The 19,959-nt window shown below is 40.3% G+C and overlaps 1 protein-coding gene across 6 annotated transcripts in view; it reads left to right on the top strand.

Annotated features, from left to right (window-relative positions):
- Nucleotides 1-19,959, top strand: part of MTUS2 (microtubule associated scaffold protein 2) — a 298,437-nt gene that overhangs the window by 111,172 nt on the left and 167,306 nt on the right. For all 6 annotated transcript variants that reach the window (XR_014588415.1, XM_083849406.1, XM_083849408.1 and 3 more), the window contains 2 exons: nucleotides 3,666-3,906; nucleotides 13,914-14,120. Coding sequence is in view for 5 of the 6 variants with exons in the window: in XM_083849406.1 (XP_083705532.1) it covers nucleotides 3,666-3,906; nucleotides 13,914-14,120 (448 nt within the window). In the remaining variant the exon portion in view is untranslated. The remainder of the gene's footprint in view (nucleotides 1-3,665; nucleotides 3,907-13,913; nucleotides 14,121-19,959) is intronic.

The raw sequence follows: 19,959 nt of genomic DNA, 5'->3' as shown, positions 1-19,959 counted from the left end.
ATCAAAAGAATGGATAAAAAGGGATCTGTGCAAGTGGACAGATGCTTAGAAGAGTGACTTTGCACAGTATCTGTTCATGGCAGATGACTGATGTGTGATCTGAAGGAAAGCAATTAGAATGCGCTGAGGCAGACCAAAATCACCCCGGCAGATTGACAGTGCTGAAGACTCAGAGCTCTTGTAGACAGGGAGGTGCTGGGGCAGGATGACTGCTCTACATCACCTTTGTGAGGGAAAAACTCCCAGACTACCCTATTTCACATGTCCAATTTGGGCTTTGGAGTGCTTTGGTTAGCATTTTATAGACCTTTACATAGGTATGATAGGGAGTGTTGATAGCTGCTATCAATCAGACCAGTAATCTCTAAGCAGCCTTCAGCTAGCTAAACGGTAGGCATAGTTAAATACCCCTTTGGGTGCCATCAGCTGGGAAAGATAGGGAGGTGTTGTCTTGGACAGGAGACTGCAGGGCAAGACCTAGCTGAGGAAGACTCCAGGGCGAACCCTCAGGGCTCCTTGTGTTGCTGGTGCTAAAGCAGAGCAGCTTAGATGAAAAATCCAGCTCTTTGGAAAATCAACATGGCACGGAGGTAGATCTTCCATGTGCATCTTCATCAAAAAAAAAAAAAAAAAAAAAAAAAAGAAGAAAAAAGTAGAAAACCCCTGCTTAAAAATGCTAAAAAAAAAAAAAATAGAAAAAAAAAGTTAAAAAAAGCTTATCAGCAGGAAGACATAGCTTTCAAGGCTCACACAAGGTTGTCGATATGGCACTGGGAGTACACTCCCCAGCTCAGCTTCCTCCTCTGCCAGCGTGTGCTCACCCAGAACCTGTTCCCAAGGGCCAGCATGGACAAGAGCAGCCTGGTGTGGAGGGAGAGAGTTTACCATATTGGTATGATCCATGCCTTGCTGGAGAGAGGGCCTTGGCCCATTATATTTGCTACCTTATGGCTACTCCAAAGAGCCCTGAGTCCAGCAGGGGTCCATAAGGGGATCTGCAGATCGCCGGCTCTGCTGCCTTCCTTCCCAAGGTTGTGCCTGCCCAATTCAACCGTTTCTGGGACCGTTTGCCAACAAGGACATTTTTCTGCTCCAAAGAATATGGACTAAAGCCAAGTGAAGACATGTTAAAGGGGTAGGGGAAGTTGTATTATATTTAGGCAAAGCAGTGTTTTTATATTTAGTGTTTTATATTTAGGCAAAATTTTATTTTGGTTTAATTATTTAGGTTCCACCCCCCCACCCCCCCCCAGTCTTATGATGTGAAATGTCTGAATCAGTTTTGCTGACTCTTTTCCCAAATAATTGCCTGAAGCAGGCACTTGACAAAAAGGATTCTTGCTTGAGGCTTTAATGTTTACCAACGTTATAAACAAAGTAACATGAAGGAAAATGTTGAGCAACCTTACCTGCTGGCAGCACTGCTCAGAATTACCCACATTGTGGAAATGCATGAACATTTCATGTATTTGCTGCAGACTTTCCAGCTTTTTCTAACAAGTTTATTAATTGTGGTGAGTGGGGAACGTGCAGACAGGGATACACACTACAGTTCTGAGCTGAGCTTCCTTTTAGCTGACAGGCTGCCAAAGATCTTTTCTCTAAAAATCCCTTGTACAAAAATCTGGTACAGGACACTAACAAGACTTATATGAATCCAAATCTCTCTTAACTGCTCTAAGATGGACTTATAATCAATAATTGCACATGATTCCATTGGGACCACTTGAATTCCGCACTTGAGGAATTCACTGTTAAATACAAAAGAAAAAGGAATGTATCTTAGCAAGTTTATGTCTCCCTATGAATTAGGCTCTTTGAGAACCTGAACCTCTATTTCCTGAGAGATAACTGGGTAAATCCTTCTCACTTCTTCCAGTGTGAGAAAATGTTTCGTCCTTCTGATTGGTTTTGTGTGCAGATTCCTGTGTTACTTGTAGCATACCATCAATAAAGATGTAACTGATGTGACTGAAGGTGTGGTTAAGCTGACCCAGTTTATCAAAGTTGTGTGGTTTCTATATTTAAAGATTATCTCTATTCCTTATACTAAAGTACTTGGCATTGGCATGTTTGCTGCCAGTTAAATATGAGATGATAGGAAGAGTATAGTGAAATCTGATTGAAATAAATTCATCAGGGAGAAAAAAAAATAAAATAAAATTGAACCTTATCCAGGAAACAATCTCATATCCAGAAGTTGAAAATAAGAAGCTAAGAATCTGCTACAGTCCAGGCATAGAAGATCATCTGTACCGTAAAAACCTGCATCCTAACTTGTAGAAATAGGTCATAGAAGTGTAATAAAAATGGAAACTGGTATATCATATGGCAGGAAATAGTACTGCAAACAAAGGAAAAAATATAGAGCAAAAATGTAATACTCAGTGCTTGTTGCATCTGTCTTCCTAGTTCCTGTACAGACGCCTCAAAGATTCTATACTTAATAGTTTAAAGCTAATCTTGTCTCTTAACAAATTAAAGATTTGCTAAATTAGGATTAAAGCTCTTGCAACAGCTAGGATCAAAGCTTTTATAGCCAATGTTAAACTGCATATTCTGAATGCTCATAATTGCTAAATAGAAATTGATTTGGCATATTATATGCATCATAACTTGCAGCAGAGTTAATTAATTGCCAGTTACATTTCTTCCTAAGTAGCCTATGGCACTTTTTTTGATTAATTTTTAAAGAAATTTAGTTCAGATTTCATATTTCCTAAGCCATTTTTTTTGCACTGAAAATGCACTGAAAAAATATTCATGGGTCCTTGCTAGATTATGATGATTATGCATTTTATAAGGAAATGGTAAAGAAGTTGGACTCTACCCAGAAGAGCAAACAGTTCTTTGCAAATGAGAGGGGTGAAAGCTCAGAGAGTTTCTGGCATTGCTCTGTGCCCTCGTCCTGAGATGGGGAAAGAAACATGCGGAGGTGAGGGTCAGGGCTAGGCTGGAGTATAGAGGGATGCATGGACTCAGCTGGGGAACCAGGTCATTGCTCAACTGCAAGCTCTCCACTAACAACCAGCTTGCTTGAAGTACATCCAGCGTGGGACTTACTGTGCTGGCCTCACAGAATATGCCCTGTGAAGTACTGAGAGATTTGTCACTGACTTTTAGGAAAGAAGCATCTATTTATGACTAGCAGTAAATGTTTCATATCTACAGATTTGCTTTTTTCACGAGATCAAATGGGCAGCTGTGTTTTATAGCTCTGATTTGGAATATTCTGTCAGCCTCTTGAGAATATAACGTACAGAAACATGCAAGCTTCCACAACTGTGTCTCTTCAGGAACTTAGGGGCACAGATTACAGTGCACGTTTTGCAGTAAGAGCACATGGAGTTTTTTTCAGACACAATTTGACAATCCCATTTCTCTTATAAGGTGAATTAAAATAGCTTCAACTTTATTTATAACTATTGCATTAAAACAGACTCCCCCAAATTGTGTCTATCTCAGTAAGAGTATTTTAAATAACTTCTAATAATAATTCCACTTGCACACTCTATGCGTGTATGTACCTCTGGGTGTATGTACCAATGGTCTGAAGCCCAGACTCATGAGGAGGGAAAAACAGCCTTTATAAGCAATTCAGAGACACATATTCTCTGTATATATTGATTTATTGCATAATATCTGTGTTAATGATTTTTCTCTAGGTTGGGGAAAGGCCTGAAAAAGATGAATTTTGTCCTCCACCATATACCCACTATGAGGTTCCACCAAGTTTTTATCGATCTGCCATGATACTCAAGCCACAGCTAGGACTGGGTGCAGTCTCCAGGTTACCATCTGCAAAAAGCAGGATTCTCATTGCAAGTCAAAGATCCTCAGGTACCTGTCTTCATCAGCAAGGAGAAATAACAAGTGCTCCCAGCCTCTATCACCCCGATGCTTCAGGTAAAGTATGAACTTTCTTTCCTTTCCTTTAACTATAGTCACCAATAAGAACCTTTTTTCAGACATAAATGTCACAAAATATACAACATCTTAACCTGACACTACAAAACTCCAATAGCACTCTTTGAGAAGTGTCCTTTTATCCTGAGGCAAGGCTGACTGCAGAATCTGGGGCTTGCACAAAGGTTGTTTAACAGGTCATTGCCAAAGGAGGAGGATCAATTTCAGTAATAATTCTCCTTGTGCTCTTTTTGATCTTTCTTCTCCTTGTAAATGCCTGAAAAATCTTTGCTTCTGTTGTATGGAAGATAATGGAACATTTTCTCCCATCATGAAGATCCCGTTTTTCAATCTATGACATTGTCCACCATGTTGTGCTATGAAAGTGTTGGTGGATGTCAGATGTGCTAGCAGAGATCTTGATTCTCTGAAACCCCAGTATACACCTCTTTGGAGACAACGTTTTTGATACCTTTTGATTCCCAACTACTATGCAGGGCACAGCATGACCCCAGGCTGAATTACAGGGGAGGGAAAAGTCAGAAGTGTGCAACACCAGAAGACAGAGAGAATAATCACCTCTATAGGACACTTCTTGGTAGCCTGGAATAGCTTGGAGGTTTTAACAATATGCATTTAAGCAGCAAGTTCATGGACAAATGAAAATCAGTAATTGCCAGTGAAATGTAACAGCTGTTTAACAGTCTACAACTCTGCAGAGATCTTCAGATAATAGTAAAAAAGGATAAAGTTAAGTAATGACTTGGGTTCATACAGTCCACCCTCTTGCCCCAGGACAGAATTCTTTTGGATAAATGTTTATTTAACCTATTAATGAAAAACTATTTATAAAAACCTCCAATATGAGAGATTCTACAGCCTCTGAAAAAAGAAAGCTGCTTCGAAGCATGGTGATGCTTTCAAGTTAAAGGTTTTCCCTAGTGTTTTGCCTAACATTTGTTGCAATTTATTTCCCCTCCTATCTGGAGTAGAATCATAGAATCATTAGGGTTGGAAAAGACCTCCAGGATCATATGGTCCAACCATCACCCTACCACTGATATCACTCAATAAACCACGTCCCTAAGTACCACATCCAACCTCTCCTTAAACACCCGCGGGGATGGTGACTCCACCACCTCCCTGGGCAACCCATTCCAACGCCTAACCACTCTTTCTGAGATGAGTTTTTTTCCAAATATCCAACCTGAACATAGGTCTTTTCATTTTTGCAAGTATCTGAAAGCTATTTCTCTCCCTGGTGTCCATTTCCGCATACTAAAAACTGCATTAGATATTTAGGTACAGAATGGAAATGGGCCAGAGTATCTTGACTTAACGTGAAAAGGGAGTATCATCCAGTAATACAGATTACCAGGATTTGGCATTTATCAGAAAATAAAAGTTCTCTGTTATACAACACTTCTCTGGATTTTATCTACGTTGATGCTGTTAGCTAAAGCTGGCCAAGCTCAGCTGTGTGTAACTTTTGAGACACTACAAGATTGTGCACTATGTAGCAAATAATAGTTCAGCCATATATGTTGAGTTCAGTCAGCACTGAATGTGGGAATACAGATGCAGAGAGCAATTGGCTCATGCTTTCCATTTAAATGAAAATGCAAGAAGCTGCAAGTTCAGGATACAACTTGGGTAAGTCCTTGTGTAACATGAGCAAGTTTGGAAGACAGAAATGAGGGCAATATACAAACAGGTCCTATTAACAAATCCAGTGTCTTTTCTGCTCCTTGGAAATAATATCACCTTGATTTTTATTCATCCAGCGTAATTATCCTGAATCACTGATTATTGCAGACATGACTTTCCTCTAACCATTTGTTATCTATATAGGACCATACACTGTATATATTGTGTGTATATATGTATATATATATGTATACATACATTACATTTATTAATTTGCTGTCTTTCTGTACTGAAATTCTAAAATCAGTATCAGCCTACCCTTCCTATATATTGTCTGTAGTATCAACTTCAAAAATTCCAGTGAATGAGAAATATACATGAGGAAATTGCAATAGCTGTTAGTGTGATTCCTATTCCACTGAAGTTCCTCTTTCCTGAAGTTTCCCTATTTCTCAAAAGTTGGGGGATTTTTGAATCTTATCACTGATTATTTCTTGGACCTTGCCTGCTTTGGAGGTCAATTTAAATCAACAGCTCTCTGTAATTTCCTTCCTACAACCATTATTTTGTTTGTTTCCCTCTAGCCTGTTGATACCTCACTGTTTCAAAGATTCTATTAAAGATAACTCATGGTCGTCCAATAATTTGTCTGCCTTCTCCTTCAGGATCCCAAAGTGTACCTCATCTGGTCTTTGGGCTCTAACTGTTTTTATTGATTTTAAATTACCCAAGACTTGTTCTGGAGAGGTTGCTAATGTCTCTATTTTTTCACTGTCCACCCCAGGACATGTTTTTTTTTCCCTTCTGGCATCTCACTTTCCATTTTCCTTGTGAGATGAAGAACATGTTTAACTTTTCTGCAACATCTTGTTCTGCTGCAAAGTACTTCACATTGCTTTCTGGTGATTCTGTGCCTCCCGTTACCGATCTTTCATAAATTTCTGATACCTTTTAGTTAGTTTACATTACTTTTAGGTTTTGCATTTTATTTCCCATTTATAAATTCGAGTTTAGCTTATGATCACCTTTTCTTTGTTCAAAGCCTTTTCTTTGCATATCCTAAGTGACTTAATCTTTCATCAACATGTAACTTCATAAGTCAGCCTATCAGTCTTTTCATCTTTACTAATTTCTTTTAGGAAGAATGAATTGCTCATGAAAGAGGATCAAGTGACAACAGATAAGACAATACCGGTGTAAGACTGAGAGAGCAGCAGAGAAATGCTTTCTGCAGCTGTGCCTGTGCTGCTGCACAAATACAGACCAGTATCATTTTCAGCTTTTTGTCAACCATTTTCCTATAATTTGGCAGTTTATTGTGGTATTAAACTTTGATCTGCATTATCGGTTTCGATGCAGTATTTGAGAAACACGATTAAATGTACCTTAGGTGGAATCATATTTAAAAATATAAGGAAAAAAATGCATGAGCATGTAGTCAGCATGTTGGAAGTGGTGCTGGTAAGACCCTTACTCATGGGTACTGTGGGGAGTAAGGGCTTGGCTGACAACACTGAAAGCAGCCTAGGACTAGCAAGTATTTTTCTCTCAAGCATACTAGTCCTGCCTTCAGGAATGCTAATCAGCATCTCTTGCAGCTCAGTCCTGAGCTTTTAATCCAGTTTTTAATCCTAGTGATTTCAGTCTTGCCCTGAGGTAATGGAAACAGGGATCTAGCCAGTTGCCATCCAGTGACAAAGTGTGGGGTACCACTGAGGATTTTAAAATTAAAATTGCCATGGCACAGTATTGAGGACAGAGCCAGGGCCTCATAATAAGGATTTTATTCCCCTCTGCCATGCCTTTCATAATGTAGCAGCCTGCTTAAGCAGCACTGATAAGATGAGTGGTTTGGTCCGTGTATAATGCTAATACTCATAAAACTGGCTGTAAGGTAATTGATAATTAAATCCCTGAACTGCTGTGATGGATTGCAAGTACTGCTAGTACATTAAGGGCTTTGTTAGTTTTAAGACATGCCAGGTAGAAAGTGAAATAATAATGAATGTTCCCACTATTCTCCAAGTGTGATGCCTAAAATGTGGCTGGGGCCACGATCATTCATCTGTACGACATTGAACATACACATTGACAGTGGCTGCGAGTTCTTTACTGACCAGTAATGCTGCTTAGGTGATGCTTTACACTGGATGGGTCTGGCAAGCAGTCTGACTTGTAAGGAGAGGCATTGTGCACTGTAGGTAAGATAGGAAGCCACTGAATTGGGGTGTATCTAAGGGTATATTAAGTATCTGAAAGCTGAACTTTTGTTTATCTTATGTAAATTGACTCTGCTCTTTCTTTGGGAAACTTGTAATTCAAAACAAGCATTGAAGGATATTGTGTCTACAACATATAAATGATGAATGTGCTTTCCTTGGTTATGAAGACTTGGAGCAAACATGTCAGGATTTACATTCATTAGCTGATTATTTTAATGGGATTAATGTCTGATTTTGAGAAATATGACAGAGGTCTCATCATTAAATCTTCACTTAATTCTACACTTTTTTGAGTAGTGTTTATGGTAATTTTTTCTCAAAGAGTGAGTTAATGAAATTTTGTTTCCTTATTACCTCTCCATCGATTGAATTTGCCAGTCCTGAGGGTCTAGCAGTTCCTTTCATTTCTCAACAAGTCAACTCTTGTTGAAAATTAAATTAACATGCACATCAGGACAGCAGTGTTTCTGATTTACTGAGACACACACAGACATATGTATTTGTGTATTTGCAAATATTTATTGTAGATTTCATCATTAATGCTACAATATGTCTTCAGCTTTTTCCCGATAGGCTTTCAGCTTTGCTTTTGTGCTGATTTTCAGGAATACCTAATACTTGAACAAGTAAATGAGTTTTGGTGATAGAAAAGAGGTTTTGAGGTTACTTCCTGAAGTATTTCATTACTGGTGCTCCACCTGCATGCTCATTTTATAGGTTTGCACTCTGATGTACTTGGATTTGAGCTGACAAACTTAATTTTTTTTAAGAAGAGAGGTGAGAAGTTCAGAATCAAAAATATTCCGTAACCCTCACTAATCTGCAATGGTTTCACTTGTCACTCTCAGCTGTCTTTGGGTGAGCAATCTGATTGCATTTCCTAAAGAAAAATGAAGTGCTTTGAAGGGAAACACACCTCTTCATCAAAGTATTGCTGAGGACATTATCATCATGCTCCAGATTTATCCATATGCCACCTCTCAGCTCCCAACAGTTACTGACTCTTCAAAGACTCAGAATACCTCTTATGAGAAGGGTTGTCTATGTGGCTGTTATAACAGCAATGATCCAGGTGTAGTAGCAGACAAATACCTCATCCCCTACCTCCTCCCTGAGGAGAGCTGATCGTAGCTGGCTGGGCACCTGCAGCACATCTGAGCAGCTGATGAGCAGCAGCTGGGTGGAAGATGTGGCTCCAGTGCACTGAAATATGTTCTTGATGCCCTGTACTTTGAGAAGAAAATGCAGTGAGTGTGGCTCAGGCACTGACATTTCCTGGGATGGATGCTTCTGTGGGCTGCTTTGCACATCAGTTCTAGAAAGCAAACACAGATATTTGCAGCTTGAATGAAGCACAAGCTGACAAATTCTTGGGGCAGTGAGAAAGTGCTAAACGGCCTTGGGTTGTCTGGGAGCTAGAAGGGCACAGAGCAGCTTTTGGGGAGGTTTAAATATGAAGCAGGTGATGCTGAGCATTTTCTGCCATGTGATGTTCAGCAGGGACAACTGTTTTGCCTTTGGAACTGGCCAGTCCCAGACTTGACAGTAGATGAGAGAGCATCAGGGAAGCTGGGCGTAATATGCTCACTGTTGTAAAACCCTCTGGTTTAAGGTGTAGGTAATTAAACCTTTTGTTTTCAGGCCCCTTTCCTCAGTTATTGTTCAAAGGAAAAATAATTATATCAATAACAGGGAGAACACAAGGGTACTGGGAACAGAATAGGTTTCTTATTTGGCAGATTTGTTTTTAATCTCTGAAGATATCAAAGACTGAGTTAACTCCGAGAAGCCTTGAAAAACTGCTTGTATTATCTCTGACTAATTCTGCAAACTTGTAGGTAATTTCTTTGCCCCAGATTCCCCAACACAAACAAGGACAACAATGTTCAGAGCACCATCTAAAAGAAGGTGAGCGCTTTGAGAGCAAGTCACACCTAGTGGTGGAAGTTTTAAGGGAAAAGCTTGTCCAACAAAAAAATAAATAAGAGGAAAAACAAACAAACTAACAAACAATAACTAAGAAAACAAAGGCTTAGCATGGATCCCTAAATCACAGGTGGAGTTGAAGTCTTGAACTGCTACTCTTTCTCAGATGAATACATCTATGGAATTCACTTCTATAGCTTTTCATTTGCTTTAGCTAAAAGCTATATCAGCTGCCACAGAGAAGTCACAGTAAAGGTGCTCATTAGTTATACATGTGCATGGAGATGTGATTCGTGTGCAGTGCAGATGCATAAGAAGTCTCGCTCAGACTGTTTTTAAGGCTCCGCAGGCACGTCTGTTTTTTGTCAATCAGTTGTTACCTCAAAATGTTTTTGTCTTCCTAGACGGAAATAGTTTGAAGTGTCATACAAAATCACTTGTGTGCCATACAGACAACAATACTTAATTCTATAATTAGCTTCAGGCAGTGAGGCAAGCTGGAAAGATCTTTGCCAATTTTTTGTTAAGCTTATTTTGGCAGATTTTTATTAAAATGAGAGCTGCTCATTAAAATAACTTTTTTTTGTACTCACAGACCTTGTTTGCAGGAGTGCTTCTACACTTCTAAGAAACAGAAATAGAGAACAAACACGCATCATAAAACTTGATGATACTTAGAACAGAAAACAGGTACAATAGGCTGATGCCTCATGTATTTTAATGGGAAAGAAGACACAAACTGACTTAGCTTTAAGGATTTGAATGCATCCTCAATGAGGTTAATGTCCTGCCCCCAGGTTCTTGTGAGGCCCTTGTGGTACAGAAGAGCTGGATTACAAAGAAGGAAGGGAAAAGTAATTTAAGGAAGATGATGAGTTCAAGACACAAAATATTGTTAGTTCAGGGGAAACGTGAATAGGAGTCACAATCTGAGAAGTCCACAAGCACAGAAGTGTGAGAAACACCGTGAATAATCTCCACAGAACTGAGAGAATTAATTTGAAGGTAAAGGTAGAGATGGGTGGGCATTGTCTGCTGCAGCAAGGCGCCGAAGTTTGTCACTAATTTGTACCTCCTGGCTTTATGAAATTTCCTCTTCAGCAGCAGCATTGGTGGCTCCATGCTTGCTCTGCAGTGCTCAGTGCCCTGCTGGCTGCAGACAGGTGGTCGCGTGGTGGCAGAGAGAAGAGAGCTTGGGGACTCAGTGCGGGCAGCCCTGCAGTAAAACTGGGGACGTGGGAGTCCCACGTGGACCTCACAGTCCTAGGGCAAGTGCATTTCAAATGCTTTTTAAACAAAACTATTTCTAACCACTTCCCTCCTTGTCCCAGTGGATTTTCCCCTATTCTGCTGCAGGAAATCTGTGTTATTTATAGCTTTTTGCTCTAGAATGGAAAGGTTTCTCCCTCCACCTCGATTTTCAGCGGTTCTTAGGAAAAAGAAATCTCAACTATCAGCTTGAGTAGTGCAGGTCTAGTTGTGCACTTTTTTGGAAGCCTGGAGAACCCACAAGAGACGGCCCCATAGTTTTTCCCTGCTGCCACTGACCTAGGCAGGTTCGTTGCTCTGCAGTTGAGCTTACGGCTGCTTGCTGTGGGTCCTCGTGTTTGCTTCACATCAGGCTTGGGTTTGGCCCTGCCATTGGTACAACACAGGGAATGTTTTGCACACTGCGACTGTGTTGTGTGCCTTTTGTCATACACAGTGTAATCAGTATAATTAGTCCTTTAGGTACATGGCCAATATGATGTTTGGTCATGCCCTTGCTGCAACATGTGTGTGGCTTGGTAAGCAGGACATCTGGCCCATCCAAAAAATAGCTGCAGTGCTCATATCAGCATTTGTGAGGCCCTGGCGAGTCTGGCTGTGGAAGGGAGAGATCGTGGGGTCATCCTTTTGTAGCAAAAGTGCAATCTTACACTGGCACAAGCCGATCTGGATCCCACCTTGAGCATTTGTCAGTGCCGGAAGATACTAGTCCACTCAGAGGGATTCTGACCAAAGATAATAAGCGTGTAATTCCTGGCACTTGGGACTCTTAAAGCCTCTTGCTCTACACTTCTTATTGTTCCTACATGAATATCAGTTGATGTGATTCACACCAAGTGCAAGCTGTGCTGGTAGCTCTTAGGGAAAAGTTGGGAGCAGGTTCTGTAGCACCTTGCTGTGTAGTCATTTAGATGTGAATGTCAAGACCCAGCAGCAGGGAGGGAAGAAGTCTAGCTTGGTGTTGCTTTACAGGGAACCATAAAACAGCTGTAATAGACTGCTGTCAACGCAATACTGCACAAGCCAGCAGGAATCTGTTATCTGTTCTCCTTGCTAATGTGCCTGCACTGCCCTTCACCTGCACCTGGAGCCCACAGCTCCCTCGGGGCACTTCATCACATAGTCCAAAGGAAGCCAGATTCAACATCAAAGTCCAACATCGTCTCTGGTGGTGAAAAAAAAATCATCAGGGAATTTTTAGACTTTTGTTACACACTGTAGGTATTTGTTACTTTCTTTTTGGTTACTCTCCACAGTACGTCATCCTCTGGGCTGTTAAAGGTGCAGCGGTCAGACATCCAGTTCCTTGTGTCTTAATAGAAGCCTGAACTCATGAAAAGTGGTTGCAAAAATACATTTTTAAGAGTTTAAAGGATATAAATTATTTAATTTGTTGATCAAGAAGCATTTTCTATTTTTTTTATAGGAATGTGTTTTATAGGAAAACCACTCTTTTTTTGCTTGGTGTTACAGACAGAGCTATTTCAAAAGAAACAGCTTAGCTCTGTAAAACAAAACTTAGTATTGTTACTGTCATGAGGTACACAACTATCTTTCAAAATCCCTGTAACATTTTTCTGCTGAAAGGAGTTAGTCTTGTTTTCTATAAACTCTTCTCGAAGTGCAATGCTTCATTAACATTAATAAGGCTGTGACCTACATAGTTTACAATAGAATTAGATACTGTAATAATGTGAAGACCATATTTTTACTCTGTGGTTATTTTTTATCTTTCTTTTATATTATGAATGTTCACTGCACCCTTTGAAGTATGTGTCAGGCTGAGGCATGAATAGCGTTGACCAGATGGGTATGGAGAGAAGGTGACTTTGTGGCTTTTTCTGGAGGAGTGTATTGATAATTGTAATTCTGCCTTGTCTTCTAACCTTCTGGTCCTGACTGTTGAAGCACTCAAGCATCAACTTTTAGAGAACTTATTTTATTCCTCTGCTTCTCAGGATGCTACAAGGAACAGAAATCTGTTAGTGTCAAAAGTACAAAGAATGCTCTGTCCAAATATATAGTTGAGTTATAGATCCACTTTGTATCCAGACCTTCCAAGTAAAACCAAACTCAGACCTTTAGTCCTTCCATGAAGAAAATTTGAGACATTTATGGACTTGTCTTCTGGATTTGCCTGAAAAAGTCTGCCTAAGCAAGAACAGCAGAATATGGATTAGGTGGACAAAGGAAGACAGATGACCAGTTGGTCCTTACCACAGGCACACATAGTAGCCAAACTGTTGTTGTTGCCTAATTTCATCCTTTATAAGCCCTCTATTGGCAGTTGTCTGAGACTTGGTTGATGTCATCTATGTAAGCTGATGTTTTACAGAGTTGAAAACTCTTGGTATAAATGGCTAGTGGTACACTAAAAAAGTACAACTTCACAGGGCAAGTTCTTGTTCCCAGGCATGGTGTGAGAGAAGGGCATTTTCTTTTAGCAAAATATGAAAGAAAGACTTCAAAGAAGTATTTTCTTTGATGGAATACAAAGAAGTCCTGTGTCCTTGAGGAGGTTGTTGGTGTTCTACAATAACTTCCAAAACTGGAGGCTATGCAATGACATGTTTGTCTCAGAGTGTGAGTTTCTTTTAATTGGCATGTAAGAAATGTAAAATTAGAAAGTGATACAGCATAAAATAAGATAACTTTTTTTTAAAAAAGTGGCAGTCTTGAACTACATTACTTGCTGGAATTTTGACTTTGTGCCTCATGGGTTCTTGCTGTATTTCACAGTTTAAAAATTATGGCAACCTATAATTGTTTCTTAGAATTACTTTCTAGTCAAGCAAAGAATAAGACATTACTGCAGTTTGAGCAGCCCTCAAAAACTGTATTCAGTCTTTTACTGACTTTATGTAGTTAGTTGGTACAAGTAGTATTTGATATGTCCCAGTTGAGTTTGTTTAATAAAAGATTCTCTATTTTTCCTTCTTTCAGTTGATCTTAAGAAAGGCCCATGTCCAAATGCTGCAAAGTCAAATCTCCCCAAGCCGTGTCAGTCTGGACTTCGTCCTCCAAGTTATTCGCGGTTGCCAGCGGCTAAGCTGGCAGCATTTGGTTTCGTCAGGACCTCAAGCGTATCCTCTGTCTCCAGCAACCAGTCAAATGACAGTGCTCAGAGTGATCAAAGCAGGACAACCAACCGTAAGTTCAAAAAGTGGTCTTCTTTTTGGGGGGAATATAAAATAGATGTACTCCGGGATTGTCCAGACTGTAGTCTGCATACAAGGACTAACTTAATCTTTGCAGAATTTACTAATCTGTTCTGTGCCACTGAGATGTGGCTTTGGTATCTTGATTTCCCAGAGTAATTCTTTAAAATATTATTAATAATAGATGAATAGTTTCTGAATGTACATTGCACATAGAAGGAGTTACTTTCCCTTTTGCGGAGAAAATTGTGTTAAGAGTGAACCTGAAGCATTTTTCTATTTGGTTTTTATGTAAAATATCTCTTCGTACAAGCTGAAGTAAGTAAATAATCACAGTAAACTGTGTTTGGTAAGCACATTGCGGCCATGGAGAACAGTTTAGAATAAATATAATCCAAAATGAACAGCGGAGTCTTTCTCATCCATTTTTTTTTCTGCCTCTTAATATGCAGAATAATAAACATGTTTTAGAAAATTAATGCCGTTGGTATAAAATGTGATCAGAAATGGTGTCGTAGCTATTGTCTCATCTCCAGACTTGGAAAGATCCCATGGCTGAAATGTCATTTCAAATCCTATTTTCTGTAACGACTGTTAATTTTATTAAGTACAAAATAATACCCACCGGAGTGTGAAGTCCTTGGGAAGTGTGTGCGAGCCCTGGGCTTGGAGCAGAAAGGGGGATTGAGGGATTTTCATGCCCATTTTTCTTGCTTTGAAGACCAGATTGAGACTGAAGTGTGTCAATATCAAAGCAAGTGTTATCAGCTGGGGAGGGATGCAGACAGGGGGACCAGGTGACATAAAGCACCAGAGGAGACAAGATGCTGCAAGCTCCAAAACCTTTCACTGTTTATATTAATTCAAAATGAAAGACAATAATAAATAAAATGAAAGTAGTTAAAAACTCTAAGGATTTTCCCTCTCCTGTCTTATATGGAATCAATGAAATGCAGAAGTGTCAGAACTCCATTGAGTTCTGACTTTTCCAATGTTTCCAAGCAAGCACTTGTATCCTTGTTTTACTCTTGGACTGATGGCTCATTTCTGTTTAGTTCCTACTGAGCTTTACATTGAAAGTAGTCAATCTTTTTTGCTTTGCATTTTCACCCTTCATCCTAGGTCTTTGGAAAGCATTTCCTTTTGTCTGGTGGTATAATCTTTTGGTTACATAAAGCCATTGCTAGGGGTAGAATTACCTAGTTTCTGATTAGTTCTAAGCTACATGTCTGCAAGAAATGTTGTCTAGCAATTTCAGGTGTGAATCTGAAAAATGCACCATATGTAGTTGTAGGACTATCCTTGAACACAGCTGGTACAAACAGGTACATTTCATAAATTTGTGAATTCTCTAAAAGGAAAATGCTCTAAACTGTGGAACCTGAGTCAGCTGATTTCAGTTCAAAAACTGTATAAGAAGCATTAGTCGTCTGAGACCCAGAAAGCTACATTTGACTCTTCATTCATCTTAAAAGAAGTTGATTTCATTTGTATATTATGTTGTATTTTTGTATTATATTTGTACATTAAGCCCTTAAAATCTGAAATTGTATTTCAATCCCCACAAGTGGAAGTATGTGTTGCATACATTTTGTTCCAGTCCACCTAGTTGAAGGTGATAACCATCTTTAACTTATGATTAGGATTTCGTGACCAGCTTCTGCATGTTGCAAGAATATCTCTGGATGGATATGAAGATTACCCAGGGGAAGTGTTCTGCTTGTACAAATTCATGTAGACACGAGCTTGGCCTGTCACCTGACGAAAACTGGGACCTATCATTTCTGTTTTTGCACAAAAGTTAGATAGCTCATCTATGCAGTCTTCTAGTTTCCCATGGGAGAGCAAGAGAATGGACATTTCCAGAGGGCCATCTGTCTGACATGGTTTGTGACATGCACCGCTGTCTGACACAAAAGTCACAACTCTTTAAATTTCTCTTTAATTCCAAATGGATAATGCTTCTTCATGGAACAGGGTGAGAGAGTGAGAAGGGGCTTTTCCAAGGGGGTGAGTGCACACCCTGTATTTGGGGCGTATGCCCTTGGGTAAGTCATCACACAAGAAGTTACCAAATGTCACCCATTTTCTTTGTATTAAAAGCAACATAATTCCCATTAATCACTCCTGATAGGACATCTTTCTTTCAGGTATGGCAGAAGAAAATTTGTTTCCTTACTGTTGAATTAATAACTGTCTCAGAAATGATATCAGTATGAAACTAGTGGGTTTTTTTTCCTATTTATAGTCTATGTACCAGCAAGAGTTAAATTAGGTGCCCAACACCCAAAGAGCACAAATTAGTTGCCTTCCATTCTGCTACAGCTTATTTAACAGAGATCAGCAGCGCACTTCAACATGCTTGGAAAGCAACTGAAGAGTGGATGTAGGGAGAAGTATTGGCTCAGGAATCTTAGCATGACATGTTATTTCTTCCTTTCTCTGACTGCTGGAAGAATGGTTTTATTTAAATTAAATAAATAGCTGATTCTGTAGTTACTATCTGAGATCATGTCTTTGACTAAATCAGGCTTAGTAGAGGGCAGGGTAAAGTTTTACTGTTAATTTCCTAGCTCAGTAGGGTAGAAAATGCAAAATGATCTAGCTTCAGAAATCTTCAAAGATATATGATAACACCATTTCCTATTTAAGCAGCATCTCTGCGTGTCAGAGAGACAGAAGTAATTGAAAACATCTTACAAGTCTGCATATGTTAAAAATAGAGGGCCTGCCACTGTTGAAAGTGAAGGGGCTCACCTCAAGATCTTATATCTGCCAGAAAAAAAAATCACCATGTACTGGCAGTTTCTAAAAAGCAGATGGCTTTAGCCGGGTGGGAGGAAAACATAGGTTTATTCTGGGGGCAGAGTGTTTTATGGGAAACAGCAATTCTTGAAGAGGTCCTAGTGTGATCCTGTGCTTGCTTTTCTCTCCCCTGCCAGATGTCTCATGGTGTTAGCTCTTCCTGAACTCGTGATTCTTACATTTCTTTTCAGCAATCCCAAGCAGTGTCTCTTTTTGGTGTATTAATACTGATGAAATGCTGTCTAGAGAGCAAAACCACACTTGTTTAGAGTAAGGAGACATGATATTTGTGTTGCAGGGAAGTTTGTTAAAGGAGTTGTGATGCGGCAGCTTTGTTTCTAACCAGATTTCTCCCCTTCCCCTGACCTTTCTGCAAGCAGTAAGCCTGGATGCGGTGTAGAGCTTGTGCTGTGCTCCTCAGCTGACTCTTCCTGGTAATAGCTCGCATATTCTTATTGACTCAATTAAATGGATTTGCAGTGGTGAGACTGTGCTCTTTTAGCATGGTAGGGACAGGGCAGGCTGTGCAGCACTCGCCTGCTTGCCTTCTGCTCTTTCTTGGACTCTCGTCCCTGGGGTGCGGGTGTAAGGGGGGCTGCGGGTATAAGCGGGCTGCGGTTTGCTGATAACACACCAACTTCAACTGCCGTGCCATCAGCTGCTCGTCAGGATCAGTTGTAATGAGGCTTTGCTCCTAGACGGTCCTGCCCAGCCATGCTTGGGGCTGGAGGGACATCTGTGGCATCCAACCTGTCCAGCCCATCAGCAGCTTCTGGGTCAGGGAACTGACCTGCAATGCGGGGTCACTGCTCCATTCTGCCATTTAAAATCCACTTTCTGGTGCTTACACACTTTGCGCACAGGGCAGCCAGAGTCTGTGAAGCTCTGTGGGGATGGATGATAGTGGCATGTGAGGCAGCTTCTCACCTTGCTGAAGGAGGTGGGATGCAATGACAGAAGCCAAAGACCGCTCCGTTTTGAGAGATGAAGCTGGGTGCTAGGGTTGATCAGGAGAGCTGACCACAGCGGAGCACTTGCTCTCCTGCTGTGTTCAAAATAAAATGGTTAAAATGGTTCAGGGTGAACACTTTGCTTCATGTGGTGAAGAAGGGCAGTTGTTTTTGAATAACACATCTCAAGCAGCAAGAGCTTGCTGTACCATATCAGAGGGGGTCCATTCTTTGTTGCTGCGAATGTTTCTTTCCACTCGGTGCAGAGCATGCATCTTTCCCTGCCACTTTCACACCTCCCATCCCATGACTTTCCACATGAGAGTATCTCTGTACCAACCTGCGGTAAGGCCCCGGTGAGGTCTTGACGTCTTCTGCTGGTACAAAGCCACAAGGTGTAACACTGCTGCACCTGGCTCAGCTTGTGGTCCTGCCAGCAGACCCCCCAGATTTGTACTGTGCTGCAAACTGGCTTTCCTGTAACATCTTTGTTCAAGGTGACTTGAAATGTTCATGCTGACCCTCAGTTCCTGCCCACTACTTTTGAGATTTAAAAATATATAATATTCTAAACTATTTTTCATTATTTATGCAGAGGTTTTTTTTTTTTTTTTATGTGTGTGTATGTCAAACAACTTTTTGATGTTGTTCACTTTCTAAATTGGCTAGAATTGAAAAATTCAGATACTTTAAGAGGGCCATCACTGTTCTCTGCTAAATATGAGAAAAATATGTGCAGGGCTCCAGGTGGGGTCTCACGAGAACAGAGCAGAAGGGCACAATTCCCTCCCTCACCCTGCTGGCCATGCTGCTTTTGATGCAGCCTAGGATACGGGTGGCTTTCTGGACTGCAAGTGCATATTGCCAGGTCATTTTGCATTTTTCATCCACCAGCACCCCTAAGTCCTTCTCTGCAGGCTGCTCTCTATCCGCTCATCACTCATCCTGTATTCGTGTTTGGGATTGCCCCAGACTAGGCACAGGACCTTGCACTTGGCCTTGTTGATCTGCATGTTGTTTGTATGGGCTCACCTCTCGAGCTGCCAAGGTCCCTCTGGAAGGCATCCCTTCCCTCCAGCATCAACTGCACCACACAGCTTGGAGTCATCCACAAACTTGCTGAGGGGGCACTTGATCCCACTGTCCATGTCACCAACAAAAATGTTAAATTACACCTATAAAGAGGTCCCAATACAGCCCCCTGAAGAACACCACTCGTCACTCGCCTTCCACATAATTACTTTTATGTACTTGATCAGAAGAGACGGTAATGTGGTGCAAGCACCACATGGGAAACACTTCATTAAGCACTGTGGAACAGTTTGATATGTGGAGCAGTGGAAGAAAGAAGGATCGTTTAGAATGAGTTAAGGTACGATAACTGCTATGAGTTTTGGAAATGGAAAGATGTAGCTATAATACCAGGAAATACTTCTTAGTCATGAGGTCTACTAGTCTGTTAAATAATCTTCCAACTCAAGTGATGAAAGCCACGTTGCTTAAGATTCTTAAAATAGAATAATAGCCTGGTGTTAAAGACAATTCTTCTCTGGTGAGGTGCTAGACTAAAAGACATAATGCTGTTCAGTATCTTCCCACAGTTCTGAATGCTGAAGCAATTTCTTTTCAGATAGAGCAAGAAAACTGTGACGAATATTTCAAAACTTGTGTTAGTGTCTCATGACAGATTTTTTTTTGTTTAAAATTACAGAAATATGAAACTGTGTGTTTTGTGTAAACTTCCACAATCCCTTCTTCATCAAATAGATTTCACACCGGTTTTGGGTCTTTTATTGCTTGGCCTTTCTAAACGCTGAGTTTCCATTCTAGTAAGCAGATGTCAAAGTACATCAGATTTGGGTGGGTGGAGGAATGGCGAAATTAAAGTGAGCACAGAAGTCTTGAAAAGACGGCTAATTGCCTCCAAAAATGTAGAACATCCCAAATTGTGGCATGGTGGACAGATACACCAATCACATTTCTGTGACTGATTTTCTGATCCTTTTTCTACATAGTAAATTCAATTATTTCATTTTGATCTTATTCTGATATTAACATTTTGATGGAAGAATCACT

The sequence above is a fragment of the Anser anser genome (genome assembly GCF_964211835.1).
Source record: "Anser anser genome assembly, chromosome: 1".
NCBI classification, from domain to species: domain Eukaryota; kingdom Metazoa; phylum Chordata; class Aves; order Anseriformes; family Anatidae; genus Anser; species Anser anser.
The sequence above is the reverse complement of the archived record's forward strand: the minus strand, read 5'-3'. Positions and strand labels throughout refer to the sequence as shown.